General features: G+C 39.0%; 1 protein-coding gene across 3 annotated transcripts in view; it reads right to left on the reverse strand.

Moving 5' to 3' along the window:
• Positions 1-20699, reverse strand: part of Dcc (DCC netrin 1 receptor) — a 1292030-nt gene that overhangs the window by 691801 nt on the left and 579530 nt on the right. For all 3 annotated transcript variants that reach the window (XM_045143229.1, XM_004667488.2, XM_045143230.1), the window contains exon 4: positions 1574-1724. In XM_045143229.1, the coding sequence (XP_044999164.1) occupies positions 1574-1724 (151 nt within the window). The remainder of the gene's footprint in view (positions 1-1573; positions 1725-20699) is intronic.

Here is a 20699-nt window from a genome sequence, read left to right on the forward strand (position 1 = left end):
CTAGTCCATTTTTTTCACTTTGAATTGAAGGCCTCAAAGTCCACAGAAGTTGTTCCCTAGTGTGGAAGACATATTTTCTTCCCTAACATCAAATTCAGTGGTTTGTAAAAGTCAGAGTTCAATTAACCAAAATCACTTGGATATATGCAAAACATATTACGACTGTGATCAGATTTCTTAGATGCTTTGTTGATATCAGCAATGTTAGGAGGGTATATGATGGACTTCTGATATCTGAATACATAATTAAATAGAATGGAATGTAATGATTAATTTATGATCTATGGGCCTCTCTTGTCATAGAAAATAAATGCTAGAAAGGAGTACACCAGTCCTAATCAATGAAATTAATTTCTTAAGTGAGGTTCATTTAATCAAAAGGTCTCAGACTAAGTATTCCATACTATTATGGATTTACTATCAAATTTTACTTTGTTACTAATGTTCCACTAATTTAAAACTAACCATTTTACCCTGTTTTTCCTTAAATATTTGTAATAATGAGGATAATCAGAGATATAATCAGAGCTAAAAAGTTTTCTGACTTTAAAAGGGCATCACTATATTAAACTACACAAATTCTCATATTTTTGCCCTCATCTTTATTGAAATATTATTAACAATTAAAAATTATACATATAGGGGCTGTAGAGATGGATGAGAGATTAAGGCATTTGCCTGTAAAGCCAAATTACCTCTGTTTGATTCCCCAAGACCCATGTAAGCCAGATGCACAAAGGGGCGCATGCATCTGAAGTTTGTTTGCAGAGGCTGGAGGCCCTGGAGTGCCCATTCTCTCTCTCTTTCTCTCTGCCTCTTTCTCTCTCTCTCTCTCAAATAAATAAATAAAAATAAAGTTTATACATACATACATATATATATGTATATATATATGTACATATATATGAATATGTATAAACATGTTCATTGTAAACATGTATACATAAAATTCATGTAACTAATATGAAATATGTCTAGATTAATAAGTAATTATTATTGGGCACTATCATGCTAATTAATCTAGCTACCTTTTGTGCATGTATGTGATAAGAATATTTAAGATGTACACTCTCTGTACCACTTTCTCAGAAGATATCATCCACATGCCCTTGCTGAAGATTCTAGGAAGGAAATCTCAACAGATAACCTAATTTTCCCTCATTCCGTTAAGATTCAATTCCATATATTTTGACATTTTCTCTTATCCTCTAATCCCAATGCTTAATACAATTTACATGCTAATCCTTTTCCAAGTCTAATATTTATAGAAAGTATCATATTTTTAAAATTGTATTTATTTACTTATTTGCAGTAAGAGAAAGAGAGAGAGAGAAGATAGATAGGCAGACAGAAATCAGTGAACCAGAGCCTGTGTAACCACTGCAAATGACATCCAGACGCATTCTCCACATTGTGCATCTAGCTTATGTGAGTACTGGGGAATTGAACGTAGGTCCTTAGGCTTCACAGACAAGCACCTTAACCACCAAACCATCTCTCAGGTCCACATGTGTCATATTAGAGAATGATAGATAACAGTGTAAACTTCTCAGGCATACTAGTTGCATAATACCTGAGTTGGACAGCTTCCTCGCCTCGTAACCAGGTAAAACTTGGCGGAGGATAACCAGAAACACAACATTCCAGAACAGCGTCTCTCCCTTCGATGGCTACAACGTTGGACGGCCTTTGCAGGAAATAGAGCTGCCTGTGCAGCCCTGGATCTATAGAAAGAAAACACAAGGTCACATTTGATGAAAAACACTGCAAAGATAAATCATGTACCTTGAATCATTTTTTTCCCTAACATGCCACAAAATAACAGAGCCACAAAGGAGAATAAATTTTTTAAAGAGATTTTCCCCACCCAGATTCTAGAATCATGACACTTAAACAGTGTCTGGTCCCAGAATATTGTGATACAAGGAAAAAGACATTATCTAGAAGCTGTCGGTCTCTCATTGGAGCTATAAGTCATAAAGATTTTTTTTAACATTGGGAAATCATACAATGGCATGAGTAACTTTTCTAAATGTTTCCAAAATGTTCACCTATTAAACTGGACTGTCACTACCATTTATTACACTTTCTGTTTGATTTATTGCAGAAATATCTTTATGTATAAGATAAATAAACATTATAATAATGCTAAATAGCATATAGGCAGAGAGCATTGATACATACAGATTATGAAAAAAATGCTGTCTTCAAAAGGGATGTTATATTTCTATATTTTTCCTTGCTTCTTTGCTTTCTAACAATAAAGCTGGATGTGTTTTAGCTTTTCATTTATTGTTATATTAAAAAGGAGTGCTTTCTAAAGAGTGCATTTGTTCCTGGAGTTAAGATCCTCCATAAATGAAATACACCACTTCAACTTCATCTCACACATTATTTATTCTATATATGCAGCATTATTCATGTTTACTGGCAGGTAACTGAAAGTGTCTGTAAAACCTAATGACTTACATTCGTCAGTCTGAGAACTCACTTGATCCAAACTCACTGAGTTGATAATAAAGGGAGTAAGCAAAATAAATAAATAAATCCTGGAGTTCTAAGCACAGCATTCAACGTTCAGCAAAATTTCCTCAATAACGAGTCCCACTTCCTTGTGGTATACAAGTCCAAGGGAACTAGGGATAGCACAGTGGGTAAAGTGTTTGCCTTGAAAACAGGAGGATCAACATTCTATGCACAGTACCCACGTAAAATTCCAAGTATGGTGATACATGCCTGTAATCCCAGTATTGGGGGAGTAGAGATGAGAGGATTCCTGGAGTACTTGATTAGATTATCAATCCTAATTTATGAGTACCAGGACAATAAGAGAACCTGTCTCAAAAAGAGATGGATAGTGTCCTAAAAATAATTAAGTGTGTCCTCTGGCCTTCACATGATGATGCATACACACACACACACACACACACACACACACACACACGCTTGCATATTCAGAAGACTGAGAAACTATGATTTTCTCTACACGAAGTGCTTTAGGTGACAATTACTGTCCCAACAACTTACTACTCTTCTTTGATTTCTCTGCCATCAAGCTATATTGAGTTGAGTCAGGCTGAGAAAAATCAATGACTATGTTCAGTATGATGAGTTGTGTTCCTGATTTCCTTCATTTATGAATATATATATATATATATACATACATATACATGTATATATATATATATATATATATATGTATATATATAAAATTTGTTTTTGCTCACACTTTTTTTAAAATATTTTATTCATTTGAGAGAGAAAGAGGCAGAGAGAGAGAGAGAAAGAGTACATCAGGGCCTCTACCACTACAACTGCCACCAAAAATGAGCTCTGGATGTATGCGCCACTCTTTGTATCTGGCTTTACATGGGTCCTGGGGAATCAATTCCAGTTCATTAGGCTTTGCAGGCAAGTGCCTTAACCACTGAGCCATATCTCCATTCTTATATGGACCAAATTTTGATCAAAGTTAATTTGAGATATATTACTGAGTTTCTAAATCTTCATTAAAATTCATACCCTTCTAGGAAATTTTAATTAAGTTTATTTGCAATTTAGTGCATTAAGGAAAATGAAGGCAGGCGTGGTGGTGCACCCAATTAATCCCACTACTTGGGAAGCAGAGGTCGGAGGATCACTGTGAGTTCTAGGCCATCCTGAGACTACATAGTGAATTGCAGGTCAGCCTGGGCCAGAGTGAAACCCTACCTCAAAAAAAAAAAAAAAAAGAATAAAAATTTAAGAAAATTTTAAAAAGGAAAGAAAAGAAAAGAAAAAGAAAACAGAAAAATGAGTTTGTAATCTGACATGATGCTAAGTCAAAGTAAAATTTAATGTGGCCAAAAATATAAGGTGATAAAATTTTTCAAAAGCAGCTCTTAGGCTGATGGAAAATCACTGAGGAAGAGTAGATCCAAACATACACAGGCTGCTGTGGTCACATATGGAAAGGAGTCTGGAGCACTTCTGAAGGTGGTTGTGTAATTTCCCTCAGCCTGACTCAGCTCTACATAGCTTGATGGCAGAGCAATCCAGGAAGAGTTATAAATTTGGGGGACAGTAATTGTCACCTAAAACACTCTGTGTGGAGAAATTCACAGTCTCTCAGTCTTCTATATGTGTCTCTAGTGGTTTTGGTCAACATAAATAATCATCACAATGAAAGTATTGAAGCATTTTCCAAATTTTGTAGAAATACATCTTAATACTTGTGAAAATCTCTAATTATATATTTAATTTCCCCTCTCAAAAGTGACTTTTCAAATTAAACAAATACGATTCAAATGATAATGTTGCTTAAGAAAGATATTCTGATGTGGGTAAGAGGCTGAAACTCACATTTGCCAAGAGTCATCTTTCTACTCCTTGCAGTGTTAGCGCACCCATGCAGACACAATACAAGGCTCTTCTATAATACTATGTTTGGAAAGCATCAAGCAAGTTGTATGTAATTTAGGCTTCACACTAATAAGTGTTTTACCTGGGACATATGTTCAGGAAATTATTCACCAACAGAGGAATCCATATTTCAACTCAAACCATTATGCTTTAATTTATCAGAAATAAAAAAGTATATACAGTACAGATAATTCATTTTAAAATATGTTAATTTTTCCTGTACTAAAATTCACAAATAGTACAGAAAGTTTTGAATACCTAGTCTCTATCTCTTGCTACTCATTTTCTCCTGTTAGATATGTTATATCACCACTGTTTCTTTGTTATAATTAATATACCAATATAAGTATGCTATTATGAACTGATGCCCATGGTTTACATTAGATTTCACTATGTGGTATATGTTTTGACCAGAACACTGTGAATCCATCATCACCATATCACAAAGCTCCACTACCCTTAAATTTCTCATAGTTCCACATACTCATCTTTCCCCTACCACCTTTACAACAAAGCAAAAGGGGCCACTTATCATTTTGCTACTTATCCTGGTGGGATTTTCAAGATCTAAAATTCTGTGCATTAATATTTCCCCTTGAGTTTTCAACATAAAGAGTAAAGGCTAATGCAACTTAATGCATTCATTGAAAGTAGTCTTAATTAATGATTACAATCACAATGTATGTCATCTTCTAAGATGAGATTATTTTTCCCATTTATCATTGTGTGTTTTGCATTCCACCACGTCTTTTGTGACTTGCTAGCTGATTGTTATTGTTGGATAATAACACATTATATACATAGATAGATAATGACTTAACTTGTTCACCCACTGAAGGGCATGCCAGTTGCTGCCAGTTTTAAATGATCACAAGCAAGTCTGTTCTAAGCCTCCACATGTTTTAATAATATTTTAATAATGCATCTATTTTCAACTTAATTGAGTAAATCAATTCCTTGGAGAGGAATTACTACATTGAATGGTAAAACAATATTTGTAAGAAATTTCAAATTGTCATCCAGAATGGCTGAACAATTTGTCAGTCTAACCAGCAATGAGTGAGAGTTCCTCTATATCTTGATCATGGGTTTGTATTGGCATGTTTTGATATTCTATTCACCATAGTAAGTGTAGTAGTATACTGTAGATATTTTAACTTTTAATTCCTGAGTAAGTGATAAGGACACTGCATATGCTTTGTTTTCATTTCACAAGAAGACATTTAATTGCTTTTGTTATATCTTTACAGGCAAGGCATTTGATAGTTTTATTTTTTCAATTGGCTTGCCTGCTCCATTGAACCAGTGACATTCTAAAGCCCATTATATATTTTGGATATAAGTACTTTAGCAAATATGTGTTATAAAAAATCTCAGTACCTGACTTTTTCATTTTCTTGATATTTTCTTTTGCAAAGTAGAAGTTTATGACTTGAAACAATACAACTTATCAGGTTTTCCATTAGTTTTGTTTTCAGATGTTGTGTCTGGAAATTCATTACTATAGTCAAGATCACCTAAATTCCCTGTTACTTTCTGAAAGTACTACTGTTTTGTAGTTTACATTGAAGTTGTTGAGCCAATTTGAATTAATTGTGAAAGGTGTTCTAATTATTCTGGTGTTAGTTGTTAAGAAGAAAATCATTATTTTCATTATCATGGTTTTGCTTCATTGTCAAGGATCTGAGAGGGATATTTTGGTGTGTCTATTGCAAGAGTATTTGTATGTACTTCTGATCTAGTTGTTTGTTCTTTCACTAATACTACACACTCCTCACTACTGTAAGCATAATATAAATCCTGACAAGAGATAGTGTCTCTCCTTTAATTTTTGTTTTTTTCCTCGATCCTGTGCTCACTACTCTGTCCCTTTCTTCTGAAACTTCAGAATAATCTTGTTAAAACCTGTACAGAAGCCATTCTATGTTTTATGCCTTTATTTTAAAATAGACACCTCACCAGTAAAATCCAGGAAAGAGAAGATGCAAGACAATGTACAATATGCTCTTTTTGTTTGTTTGTTTTTCAAGAGAGAAGATCTGTCAACTAACTTATTAAGCCAGATGACAACGCTTTCGAGAAGCTGAAGGAACACTCTTAGTTAGTTGTGGATTGGCTTGCCGAACCAAATCTGGTCTCGGATAGAACTTTTCCTCTTAAATATCCAGCCCTGCCAATGAGGGACATAAAAACTATGAAGTCTTTCTCTCCCCACATGACAGTTTCACAACAGCAGAATAACCCAGAGCAGGGATCAGATGATGATGATGAGAGGGTCTGAGTTCCCTGGGAATACCACAAGGGTGCGGGTAGCACCTTCCCTGCCGCTGTACCGCAGCACTAGGAACATGAGCTGAAAACCACGTGGAAACCAAAGCACGCACGGGAACATCCACAGAGACCAACAACACTTGGGACATTTGTAAGAGCTTCACAGTGGTGGGACCAGCATCCCCAACAAGATCCTCAAGGGAACTCACAAAGAGTGCCAGATCTGAGGTCCCGCCACTGAAGCCTGCCCAGAAACATGGACAGTTTGGCAATTTAGTAAATCCAAGAAAGCCTCAGAGGAGGGAATGAAACTGCCGAACTCCCCAAATCCCAGTGGACTATACAGCGTTCCAGCAGCCAAGGAAGGGGCTCAAGACAGGACAACTAAGAGCCAACAATCAGGCCACTTAGTTTTCATATTTGACATCTCTACTTCTCTCTCTCCCCTTTGTCATGTCAACACCTGGGGTCATTGTAGCACACCTCCACTCTGTTCTTGTGCTTTTTGGTTGTTTTCGTTTGTTTTTACATTTTTATTGGAGATTTTGTTTAGTTTTCTTTTTTCTCCTTACTTTTTCCCTTTGCCTTTTCTTCTCCCACAGGGCGGGGACTGGGGGGAGGGGGGGATTCCAGGTCTCAGACCTTCAAACTATGGGACTATGCCACATTAACTGACAACATACCTTTACCTCTCTCCAGTCTACCTTCAGCCAAATTCCCTCATACTCCTTCCTCCTTTTTTTTCTTATGTTTTTATTCCTGTAGATCTCCTCTTCCACTTAAATTACCTTCCTATACCTTCTCTGTGCTATCCTAATGATAATCTGTTGCCTTGTGGTGTTTTTTGTTTTTTTTTTCATTCTTTCCTCTCATTTCCAATAACAAATATACACTTGATATAAGGTCCGTTTCCTCCCTAAGATAATTAATGACTAAGAAGTTATTGTGTTACAATACTATATTTGCATATGTGGTCTATCCATAAATATTGACTATTATTGCAGGCCTGGGGCATATGCTGGTGCTCTGTAGGAACATGATAGCTTAATGCTACTACAAGTTAGTCTCTCCCAAACACTGGAAACATTCAAGGGAAGAAAGAAAGGTATCCTGAATTTAATCACTACAAAATTTGAATTCCTAGTGCAACAGTTTCAACACAAACACACAACACATGCATGTACACATATACACACAATATTAACAATGAAGACTATTAACTTGCCTCCTCAAAAATCTGTAAGTCCCAGAGTAATGGCCTTGATGAAGACATTTAAATGAAATTTCAGACAAAGAATTCAAAATAATATGTTCAAGGAATTTAAAAAAATTACACAAATTACAATCAGCTGAATGGAATAAAAAAGGCAAAGGGAAATATAAAAATGGAATTCAATAAAAAGACAGAAATACTAAAGGAAAGAATGCACTGAAATGATGCTGTGAATGAAAACATAATACATCAAATAAAATGCTTCATGCTTGACCAATATAATGAACTATGCAGAGAGCAGAATATCAGAGCTTGAAGAAAAGGTAGAATTAATACATTAAGTCAAAGCAAACAAGAACCTAGGATTATAAACATTGCTTAGTGCTTAAAGCACTTGCCTGAAAAGTCTAAGAACCCAGGTTTGATTCTTTAGTACATATGTAAAGATAGATGCAGAAAGTGGACATGCATGTGGAGTTCATTTGTGGTGGCCAGAAGCCCTGATGTGCCTTGTGCCTACTCTCATTTTCTCTCTCTCTCCATACTTCCCTCCTTGAAAATAAATAAATATTATGAAAAAACAATGATTTAAATTGTTGGTAATTTTTTTAAGAAAATAATAGGGGGCTTCCGGTCAAGATGGCGACCGCCTAGCTGCACTACAAACAACGAGGGAAAAAAAGGCAAGTATTCAAGGGAAATTAGGAACTTTCTGAAGAGGGAGGGCACAGATTGGGATAAAAGAGGGAAGCACACACCCCCGCGACCCACGCCCCGCCACCCCGCCCGCCGCGAATAACTGCATCGGGCGCGGCCCCGCGCCCAGCGGCCCGATGCCCCGTGCACACCAAGCCCCACGCTCCCCGGCGGCCCAGCGCACCCCACAACCCCTGTGCCCCACACCTGCCGCACCCCCCGCACCCCCCCAGCACGCCCCTCCCCCCCAGCGCGCCCCACGCTCCCTATCCACACAAGGCAGACGCGGCCCAAGCCAACCAAGGCTTCCCGCGCCCCGGGCACCCAGGCCTGCCCCGCGCCCCCGCACGCCCAAGACCCCTGCGCCCCACCCCCGCGTGCCTCCAGACCACCCCACGCCCGCCCCACCCTCCCGCGCGCCCCACCCCCCCGCGCCTTCCGTGCTCTCTATCCACACTCAGCAGGCACGCCCCAAGCGCCCCGCGCCCCGGGCGCCCAGGTGTGCCCCACACCCCCGCACCCCCCCGCGCGCCCTGAGACCCCCACGCCCCAACCCCACGCGCCTCGAGCCCCCCCCCCGCGCGCCCCGCCCTCGCCTCCCCCCCCAGCGCGCCCAACGCTCCCTACCCACACGCGACAGGGGCGCTCAAAGCCCCGCAGCGTCCAGCGCCCGGGCGCCCAGGTGTCCCCCGATCCCCCCCCGCGTGCCCCGAGACTCCCCGCGCCCCACCCCCGCGCTCCTCGAGCCCCCCCCGTACACCCCACCCCCGCCGCGCGCCCAGACTGCCCCGCAGCGTCCCACAGCATCCAGCACTCCATCTTACCTCAGCGTGCTCCACGGCCCCTGCGCTACCCGCAACCCCCTGGACCCCCTCAGCCCCCTCCCCCGCGCGATCCGCCCCCTCCCCCCCTGCGAGTCCAGAGCACCCCACGGTATCCCACAGCGCCCCACGCTCCTAGCTGCCCCCCCCTCCCCTCACACCCTGCTGTTTTCACATCACTTGCCGCCGGTCAGTTTCTGCTGTGTCCTGATTCCGTACCCACATCATCTGCCTCTGCACTACAATTGCACGTGCAGTGGGCCCAGTCCCACAGCAAGAGCCACATAAGTCTACACTGAGTCACTAGCGCCAGCGCAGGTGCCATCCCCTATCTGTACATCGCCACCCATCCCCCACTCCCCTGAGGCGGAAGAGCACAGACTGTTTACAGACCCCAGTGTACCCAGCCAGAATCTAGGCACCTTCAAGGCTTGCTACCTCAGTCCCTTTTCAAGCTCAAAGGCAGGCAGCTTAGGTGCATTACTGGGTGAGAATTCAGGCAACTTTGGTGCCCCTGTCAGGCTATAGGTAGGCGGCTTTGGCAAGAGTGAGCAAAAACCCAGGCTGCTTACAACTGCCCCAGGCTGCCTTGGATTTGCATTAAGCTAGATCCCAGGCTGCTCCACCCACCTACCTGCCCATACACTGACATGGGTAGACCACAGCGCAAAAGAAATAACACGAAAAATAAAATGGAAGAAAATCCAGACAGATCACCCAGTCCAACAAGGATCACAACAAACCAAAACATAGAAGAGTGTTTAGGATCAGAACATCAAGTGGAAGCAATGAACAATGCAACCCTGACCAAACTACTGCTAGATCTGACAGGAAAGCTACAAAGGATAGATAATCGTATGGATGCTACCATCACTAAGCTAGAGCAATATGATAAGACACTGGAAGGAATTCAAAGAGAGCTAAGAGAGTTGAGGGAGAATGAAAAAAAAGAGGACCTTAAAAATCAGCTGGCCACACTAAATGAAAACATAAAGAAATGCAAGGATGATTTCCAAGAATCAGCAAGAAAATCAGAAAATGAGACAAAAAGGGAGCTGGACAAAGCGATGGAAGTGATACATAGGAAAGTAGTAGAAAATGCAAACTTAATTGAACAAGTCCAAAACTCACTAGAGGCTCTCAAGAATAGAGTCAGCGAAGTGGAAGATAGAAATTCTGATCTGGAAGACAGGATGGAAGAAACAGTTCGAGAGTCCAAAAATTTCAGTAAGTTCAAAAGTTCCTGTGAACAGAACATGAGAGAATTGTGGGATACACTTAAACGTCCTAATATCAGAATCATTGGAATACCAGAAGGAGAAGAATTTCAGACCAAAGGCATGGAGAACTTATTTAACACAATAATTGAAGAAAACTTCCCCCGTCTCTTAAAAGAAAGGCCCATCAAGATTCAAGAAGCAAACAGAACTCCTAACCGACTAGACCAAAGGAGAAACTCCCCAAGGCATATTATCATTAAGACTCTAAACATTGACACCAAGGAAAAAATCCTAAAAGCAGCTAGGGAAAAACAGCACACCACTTTCAAAGGAAACCCCATCAGAATTACTTCAGACTTCTCAATGGAAACCCTGAAAGCTAGAAGGGCCTGGAATGATACTCTCCAAATGCTAAGAAACTATGGCTTTCAACCTAAACTACTCTACCCAGCAAAAGTCTCCCTTATAATAGATGGTGAAAGGAAAACTTTCCATGATAAAACTCAGCTTTACAATTATATGAACACAAAACCAAACCTACAGAAAGTACTCCAGGAAATTCTCCACAGAGAGGAAACAAATAACCAAACACAAATCCCTACAAGAAGAAGATCACAGCAATCAAACCCAGAGTAGATACAAAAAAAAAAAAAAAAAAAAAAATTCCATGGAAATGCCAACACACCTCTACCACCACAAAATGACAGGGATCAAATCAAATCTCACAGTCATCACCCTAAACATTAATGGCCTTAATTCACCCATCAAGAGACACAGGCTAACAGGGTGGATCAAAAAATTAGACCCCTCAATCTGCTGCCTTCAAGAAACCCACCTTACCACTAAAGACAGAAACCTCCTCAGGGTGAAAGGGTGGAAAACAATATTCCAAGCAAATGGGAATAAGAAACAAGCAGGTGTAGCTATATTAATATCAGATAAAGTTGACTTCAAACCAAAAACAATCAAAAAAGATAAAGAAGGCTACTTCCTACTTGTAAAGGGAACAATCCATCAAGAGGATATTACAATCATAAATCTGTATGCACCAAACACAGGGGCACCGCAGTTCATAAAAGAAAACCTACTTGACAATAAAACAGAAATAACCACCAACACCATCATAGCTGGGGACTTTAACACACCATTATCAGTAATAGACAGATCATCCAAACAGAAGCTCAACAGGGAAGTAAGAGAGCTCAACAAAACCATAGAGCACTTAGACCTAACAGACATCTACAGAACATTCCACCCCAAATCCACAGACTACACATTCTTCTCAGCAGCCCATGGAACATTCTCTAAAATAGACCATATACTGGGTCACAAAGATAGCCTCCACATATTTAGGAAAATCGACATAATTCCCTGCATGATATCAGATCATAATGCTATATTCCTAGAAATCAACAACAAAAAAACCAACAAGAGCCCCAACGGCAACTGGAAACTGAATAGCACACTCTTAAACAATAAATGGATAGTGGATGAAATAAAAAATGAAATTGCAAAATTCCTGGAATTGAATGACAATGAGAACACATCATACCAAAACTTGTGGGACACAATGAAGGCAGTCCTCAGGGGAAAATTCATAGCACTCAATGCCTTCATAAAAAAGACAGAAAAATCCCAAATCAATAGCTTAACCATCCACCTAAAGGCATTGGAAAAACAAGAAAAATCCAACCCAAAGAGCTCCAGAAGGAAGGAAATAATTAAAATCAGAGCAGAAATTAATGAATTGGAAACCAAGGAAACAATTAAGGCAATTGACAAAACAAAGAGCTGGTTCTTTGAAAAAATAAACAAGATTGACAAACCTCTGGCCAATTTGATCAAGCAAAAAAAGGAGAGACTCCAAATTAACAAAATTCAAAATGAAAAAGGAGAGATTACAACAGACATCACTGAAATCGGCAGAATCATCAGGACTTATTTCAAAAACCTCTACTCCACAAAACTGGAAAATGTGGAGGAGATGGATAAATTCCTGGATGCATATCATCTACCAAAGCTAAACTCAGAGCAGATCAACCACCTCAATGAACCCATCACGCTCATGGAGATTGAAAAAGTAATAAAAAACCTCCCAAAAAAGAAGAGTCCAGGACCAGATGGATTCCCAGCCGAATTTTATCAAACCTTCATGGAAGAACTCAAACCAATATTCCTAAAACTGTGCCACACAATTGAAGAACAGGGAAAACTACCCAACTCCTTCTATGAAGCTAGTATCACCCTAATCCCAAAACCAGGCAGAGACGCCACAAGAAAAGAAAACTATTGGCCTATTTCCCTAATGAACATAGACGCAAAGATCCTCAACAAAATTCTCGCAAACCGAATCCAACAACACATCAAAAGCATTATCCACCTTGACCAAGTGGGATTTATCCCAGGAACACAAGGGTGGTTCAACATACGAAAATCTGTCAATGTAATACACCACATAAACAAGCTTAAACATAAAAATCACATGATCATTTCGATAGATGCAGAGAAGGCCTTTGACAAGATACAACATCACTTCATGATCAAAACATTGGAGAGAATCGGCATGGCCGGTTCACATCTTAATATAATAAAGGCAATATACAAAGCTCCAAAGGCCCAAATAATTCTTAATGGAGAGAGACTGGAGGAATTCCCATTGAGATCAGGAACAAGACAGGGATGTCCTCTCTCACCTCTGCTTTTCAATATAGTTCTGGAAGTCCTAGCTCAAGCAATAAGACAGGAGAAGGAAATAAAAGGGATACAATTTGGAAAGGAAGAAGTTAAGTTAGCTCTATTCGCTGATGACATGATTGTATATGTAAGAGACCCGAGAGACTCCATCCCAAAACTCGTGAAGGTGATTAACTCCTATAGCAAAGTAGCAGGATACAAAATCAACGCACAAAAATCGGAAGCATTTCTGTATGCAAATGACAAAGACACAGAAAAAGAAATAAAGGACATAGTCCCATTTTCAATAGCAAAAAATAAAATAAAATACCTTGGAATAACGTTAACCAAGGAAGTAAAAGATCTTTACAACGAAAATATAAAAACTCTCAAAAAAGAAATTGAGGAGGACTTGAAACGATGGAAAGACCTCCCATGCTCCTGGATAGGCAGAATCAACATTGTGAAGATGACAATCCTACCAAAGGCAATATATAGATTTAACGCAATTCCAATTAAAATCCCTACAATGTTCTTCACAGACATAGAAAAAATGATCTCAAATTTCATATGGAAAGGCAGAAGGCCTCGCATATCCAAACATATCCTCAGCAAAAGAAATACCTCTGGTGGCATCACCATACCCGATATAAAGTTATACTACAAAGCCATAGTAATAAAAACAGCATGGTACTGGCATAAAAACAGGAGTATAGACCAATGGAATAGACTTGAGGACCCGGATTTTGGGCCAAGCAACTATAGCTACTTGATATTCGACAAAGGCCCAAACAATATAGACTGGAAAAAAGATAGCATCTTCAACAAATGGTGCTGGACAAACTGGATAACCACATGCAGGAAACTAAAACTTGATCCACACATTTCACCATGCACAACACTCAAATCCAAATGGATCAAAGACCTCAACATAAGACCAGAAACTCGAAAACTACTGGAAGAAAATTTAGGAAGTACTTTCCATGATATAGGAATGGGAAAAGACTTCCTGAATAAAACCCCAGTGGCTCAAGTTCTTAAACAGTCACTCAACCATTGGGATCATATGAAGCTGAAGAGTTTCTTTACAGATAAGCATATAATAAACAAAGCCAATAGAATACCCACAGAGTGGGAGAAAATATTTGCAGGTTATCCAACTGATAGAGGCCTTATCTCTAGAATTTACAAAGAACTCAAAAGTCTAAACAATAAGAAGACAAATACCCCACTCACAAAATGGGGCACAGAGTTAAACAGGCAATTCACAGAGGAAGAGATACAAATGGCAAACACACACCTAAGAAAATGTTCATCATCCCTAATCATCAGAGAAATGCAAATTAAAACAACTATGAGATTCCACCTTACCCCAATAAGGATAGCCAACATCAAAAGGTCAAATGAAAATAAATGCTGGTGAGGATGTGGAGAAGCAGGGACACTCATTCACTGTTGGTGGGAATGCAGGATGGTACAACCACTTTGGAAAGCAATATGGAGACTCCTGAAAAAGCTGACTATAGAAATACCAACAGACCCAGTTATACCATTACTGGGCATGTACCCTAAAACCTTCAAACCAAAAGCCAGAGAGATTTGCTCAACCATGTTTGTAGCAGCTCAATTTGTAATAGCTAAAAGCTGGTATCAACCCAGATGTCCATCATTAGAAGAATGGATAACAAAGATGTGGTATATCTACACAATGGAATTCTATACATCAGTAAGAAAAAATGACATAAAGAAATTTGAGGAAAAATGGTTGAACCTGGAACAGATCATTCTCAGCGAACTTACCCAATCACAGAAAAAAAATCGACACATAGTCTCACTCATCTGCAACACCTAACCTGAATTTGCCCAAGATGCCTTACATACCCAGCAAGTACCTCATGGACTAGACAATAAGATGGATGGGAGGGCGGGGAGGGAATCAAAGGGTGGAAAACAGTAATCTGGACCCAAACGGCAATGGTACCATAAAATTCTACTTCCTAAAAGACAGACCAAATGACTGAACCTTCACTAGTCCCTTACAGGAAACACCTGAACCACAAGACACTGGAGAGGGTAGGATCAAGACTGACCTAAATCTCCTACATCTTCCCTCCCTCCCTCTCCCCCTCTCCCCTCTATCTCTCTTCTCTCTAACTCTTGTATATTAGTTATCTTTTTCCTCAATTTCTTAGTGGACACTGACCTGTAACCCCCACTTCCAGCTTGGGCCTACAATCCACAATGAGCTTTTGATCAAAGAAACCTACAAGGTTTCCCAAAACAATGACAGACTTCTGTCAGAGTAATTGATGACCCACCAAAGGCCAGTGGTAAGACCCTATTGCTGAAGACTCCATATGCAGCTGACACGTAAAATGGAATGACATGGCTGGAAGCCAGGAGAGAGTCAGTCCCCAGACAGTCAGCGTGTCTAGTGCCAGAAGGCGCTACATAGGCGACTGGGGGAAGTGACCAAGATCTGTCCAAGCAACACATTGTTTAACCTAAGTAGCAACAATTAACCGGATGTGATACCCGTACAAGTGCAATAGTGGTACACAGCCATGGTGAGGAATCAATTGCTCTTGATTTGGCTAACTGATCCACTAAGTGGTACTAGACCCTTAGCTGGAGCTGGGAAACAAGTCAGAACCATACCCAAACACAAGCCCACTCTACAATATCAAGCTACCATCAATCACGGGGTATAAGAGGGCCTACACCTATCAAACTGTCTATCAAAAAAGTAAGTGTTATCTCAATTTTCTGGGTGCTAACTCACTCTCCGTTGGAGAATCTGCTTCTCTTTTCCAGATAGATGCAGATCCTAAGAAGAGAGCTGCCCCAACATACCTCAGAAGGGGCCCAACTGAAACTAAGGACAACTGGCGAAATAAGCAAGGGTGATGTTTTCCTGTGAACTGGATACCAGCACAAAGGGGAAGGAGATCAACGCAGAGAAAAATCAACTCCTACCAAATCAGAGAGCCAGAGCCTCAGAGGCCCCCAACACCTCAGCACTGAAGCAGACCAAAAATGAACCCAACATGGCTCAGGGAAATCTTGCGGAAGAGGGGGCGGAAAGAATGTCAGAGTTACATGTTGGGTCATGATTTTCAGAGACATTTATCATACTAATAACTGGGGGAAAAAAAAAAAAAGAAAATAATAAAAAACTTTAAAAATAGATATGTTAACAGAGCATACAAGATCTTTGAGGCTCCATGATAAGACCAATTCTATGAATTGTGGCCACAGAAGTAGAAGAAATCCATGACAAAGAAATAAAAAAATGTTCTCAATAAAATGATATCAGAAAGCTCCCCAAATGTAGGATAAGAAATACTCATCCAGATACAAAAGGCCTTTATAACACCATATAAACAGGATAAGAAAAGAAACACATGAAATTACAGTTAAAGCACTAAGTGTACAGAGCAAATAAAGCATGCTTAGAAATATAAGAGAAAAGCACTGTGACACATTCAAAAGTCAGCTCATCAGAATAGCAGCTGATTCTTTCAATGAAAACCTTAAAAACCAGGAGAGCATGGGATGATACATTGTATTCCTAAAAGGTCATAGTTGGCAACTGAGATGCTATACTAAGCAGAACTATCAGCCATAATTGAAAAAGAAGAAAAACTATTCATGATAAAAATAGACTAATGCAATTTATGACCACCAAGACAGCTGTACAGATGATACTGTTAAGAATTCTTTGGAATGAAAAGAAATACAAACATATCTATGAGGTTTCAGTGAATAAATAAACTACAAATCAACAAAATGACAGAAATTAATATTCATCTCTCAGTAATAAATCTGAATATAAGTGGTCTCAGTTCCCCGATAGAAAGACACAGACTATGGACTGGAGAGATTGCAGAGTAGTTAAGGCTTTTGTGTGAAAAGCTTTAGGACCCATGTCAGACTTTCCAGATTCCACATAAGCCAGATGCACAAAGATGAGGCAAGTGCAAGGTTTCACATACCCAGTAGGTGGTGCAAGTGTCTGGAATTCAGTTGTACAGTTGTAGTGGCTGAGGCCCTGGTGTGACAATTCTCTCTCTCTCTCTCTCTCTCTCTCTCTCTCTCTCTCTTACTCTCTCTCTTTCCCTCTTTCTCTCTCTTTCTTTCTAAAATAAAAATTAAAAAAAGACACAGACTAGAAGACTGCATTGGAAACAGGATACTTGTATATTCTGTAGCCATGAAACATACCTCACACTGAAAGATAGACAATATCTTAGGATAAAATGACAGAAAAAGTTATTCCTAGGAAATAAGTAAGCATCACTATTCTAATATCTGAAAAATAAACATTAAGCCAAAATTAATTAGCTACCTAGCTTGTGCCAAAAATACACTCTAGAAAAAAAATGAACATATCTTCAATGAAAGGGAAAATGGGATACTACATGCACAAAAATCAACCTCAAACAGATCAAAAAACCTTAAAATAAAACTTGAAACTGAAAGGGTTAAAAGAAAAGTAGGGTTTGTACATCAAGATACGGGCATTCATAAGGGCCTTCAGAGAAGGAATATGGTCACTCAGGAAATAAGGACAACAATCACTAAATGTAACCTTGTGAAATTAAAAAGCTTTTGTATGACAAAAGAAATTGTCAATCAAGTAAAGAACTTATTTAAAGGATGGAAAAATGACTTTGATAACTCTATCACTGGTGGAAGTTTAATATTTGGAAAATGCAAAGAACTAAAACTTTAAATAAACATCAACAACACAAACAATCCAATCAAAAAATATATTGGGGAACTGAAGACAAAGTTCTCAAAAGAAGACATATGAAAGTTTAATAAATACTTTAAAAAGTATAAAAATGGATAAAAATATAAGGATGCTAAAAATTAAAACTACTTTGTGATTCCATCTCAGAGCAGAATGGCTTGCATCAAGGAAATAAATAACATTAAATGTTACTGAGGGTTCAGGGAAAGAGGAGCTTCGGTTCATTGTTAGTGGGAGTGGCAGGGGTAAAAACTGCTGCAATAATCATGGAAATCAGTGCAGAATTTCCTCAAAAAGGTAAAAATTGAAGTATTATATGATCTAGCTATAAAACTCCTGAGCCTGTACAATAAGTTATTTACTCTGCTACAGAGATAATTGGTCATCCATATTTAATGCTGCTGTAGTCACAATAGCTAGGATAATAAACTCATAACAGCTCCTCTAGGGCTCAAGGGACATGGCAAAAGAGGAGGGTGAAAGAATGGTGAGATCTGGAAGACAGGGAGAAGTATTATGGAAAGAGTCAGCTGGACAGGAAATGACTATTACACTGAAGAACCCATAACTGATAATCTACACATGTAAACCAAGCCACATGAAATTTAACTCAGGATGTCTCAAAAATTACATGAAAAAGTAAAAGAGATTTATGGGGAGTGGAAGGAGAACAAAAATAATAGAAGGTGATTAGGGTAGGGATATGGTCAACATACATTAAATTTATAAAATTGTCAAAATAACTTATTTTGTTTTCATTTATTTATTTGAGAGACACAGACAGAGAGGGAAAGAGAGAGAGAATGGGCGGGCCAGGACCTCCAGCCACTGCAAAAAAACTCCAGACCCCTGTGCCCCCTTGTGCATCTGGCTAACGTGGGTCCTGGAGTATTAATCCTAGAACTGGGTCCTTAGGCTTCACAGGCAAGCACTTAACCGCTAAGCTATCTCTCTAGCCCCGTCAAAATAATTTAAATAAATATATTAGTATTGGTTTTTGTTTTATTTTAAGGTAGGGTCTCATTCTAGCTCAGGCTAACCTGGAATTCACTATGTAGTCTCAGGGGGCCTCAAACTCATGGTGATCCTCATACCTCTGCCTCCCAAGTGCTGGGATTAAAGGTGTGTGTGCCACCATTCCTGACATCATTGGGTTGATATTGCTGCAAAGAATCTTCTGATATTACCTCTTAAAACAAGTAATAAGTTCTAGTTTACTACAATCCTGACTTTGCTCATTTCACATCATTCACATTTCACATCATTTCACATTTTATATATGTGTGTATGTGTGAGCTAACCTATACATTTCTAATAGTTACCTAACAAATATGATTTCATTTCTCAAATGACAATTTTCTGGATCACATCAAATACATACCAATATTAAGGCAATTTCCAAAAATCTGGTAGACATTTTCTCAAGTAGAAAATAAGTTATATGTTCCAAAACATTTTTTAAAATACTTAAAATTCTTCAAGAATCCTGAAATGGGTATCTACTTCCCTGTGCTTCAAGTGTGGAGTGGCCTTATATCTTGCATAGCATAATGGACTGTTGGGACATTATGTTCTATGAGGTCTAGAACCCTGGACTCAAGGAACCTTCAGCTTCAGCTTCAATACCTACTTTCTGAGGCTACAACATTAGCCTAGCCAACCAGAGAGTGGGAGAAAATGCAGATTGTAATTAAGGCCCCAGATAAAAGTCCCAAACTCAACCATCAGGCAGGACAGCAAGGAATTTTATTTATTAATTTATTTTTATTTTTAAAATTTTTCCAACAATTACACATTTTTAATTTTAACTTATTTCTTTAATTACAATCAGAGAGAGAAAGAGAGCAGAGAGAGAGAGAGAGAGAGAGAGAGAGAGAGAGAGAGGAGACAAACGGAGAGAATCAGGGTGACAGGACCTCCAGCCACTGCAAACAAACTCCAGATGCATAGTGAGGCATTTTCAAAACTTTTATATCAGTCAAACACACAAGCATGAGCATTGAAAACAGTTGTTCAGATTGTAAAACTATAAGAAACATTAAATTAGTTTCTGTCTTAAGACAACAACTTTATTATTGTTTGATAGCTATAGATGACTTAAACATAACATAGAAACTGGAAAAGACCAACCCACCTGAACAATCAGAAATACTCAGTGGTTGTTTTTCTTTTTTCTTTTTCTTTTCATTTCATGTGGGTTCTTATTTTATAGTGTAAGGACAATTATTTATTTATTTATTTATTTATTTTTTGAGTCAAGGTCTCACTCTGGGCCAGGCTGACGTGGAATTCACTCTGTAGTTTCAGGGTGGCGATCTTGAATTCTTGGCAATCCTCCTACCTCTGTCTCCCAAGTGCTGGGATTAAAGGTGTGTGCCACCACACCTGTCTCTATATCTGCTTTATTTTATGCCTTGAAAGTGTAAATTGAAGAAACATATTTTACAATCAGCAACTGAAGATGTGACTACTCAGTGAACTGTGTGATGGACTTGTGATTTTATTCTCACTTTAAAATCTTTCTGTATTTTCAAAGGTTTTTCAAAGGCCACATGGTATTTTTAGAGTGAGCAGTTATTTTAAACTGTTGCAAGGTAAGAAGAGCACCAAAAAAGAAAAAAAAAAAAAAAAAAAAAGAAAAAGAAAAA

This window comes from Jaculus jaculus, chromosome 2 (genome assembly GCF_020740685.1).
Source record: "Jaculus jaculus isolate mJacJac1 chromosome 2, mJacJac1.mat.Y.cur, whole genome shotgun sequence".
Classification (NCBI taxonomy): Eukaryota; Metazoa; Chordata; class Mammalia; order Rodentia; family Dipodidae; genus Jaculus; species Jaculus jaculus.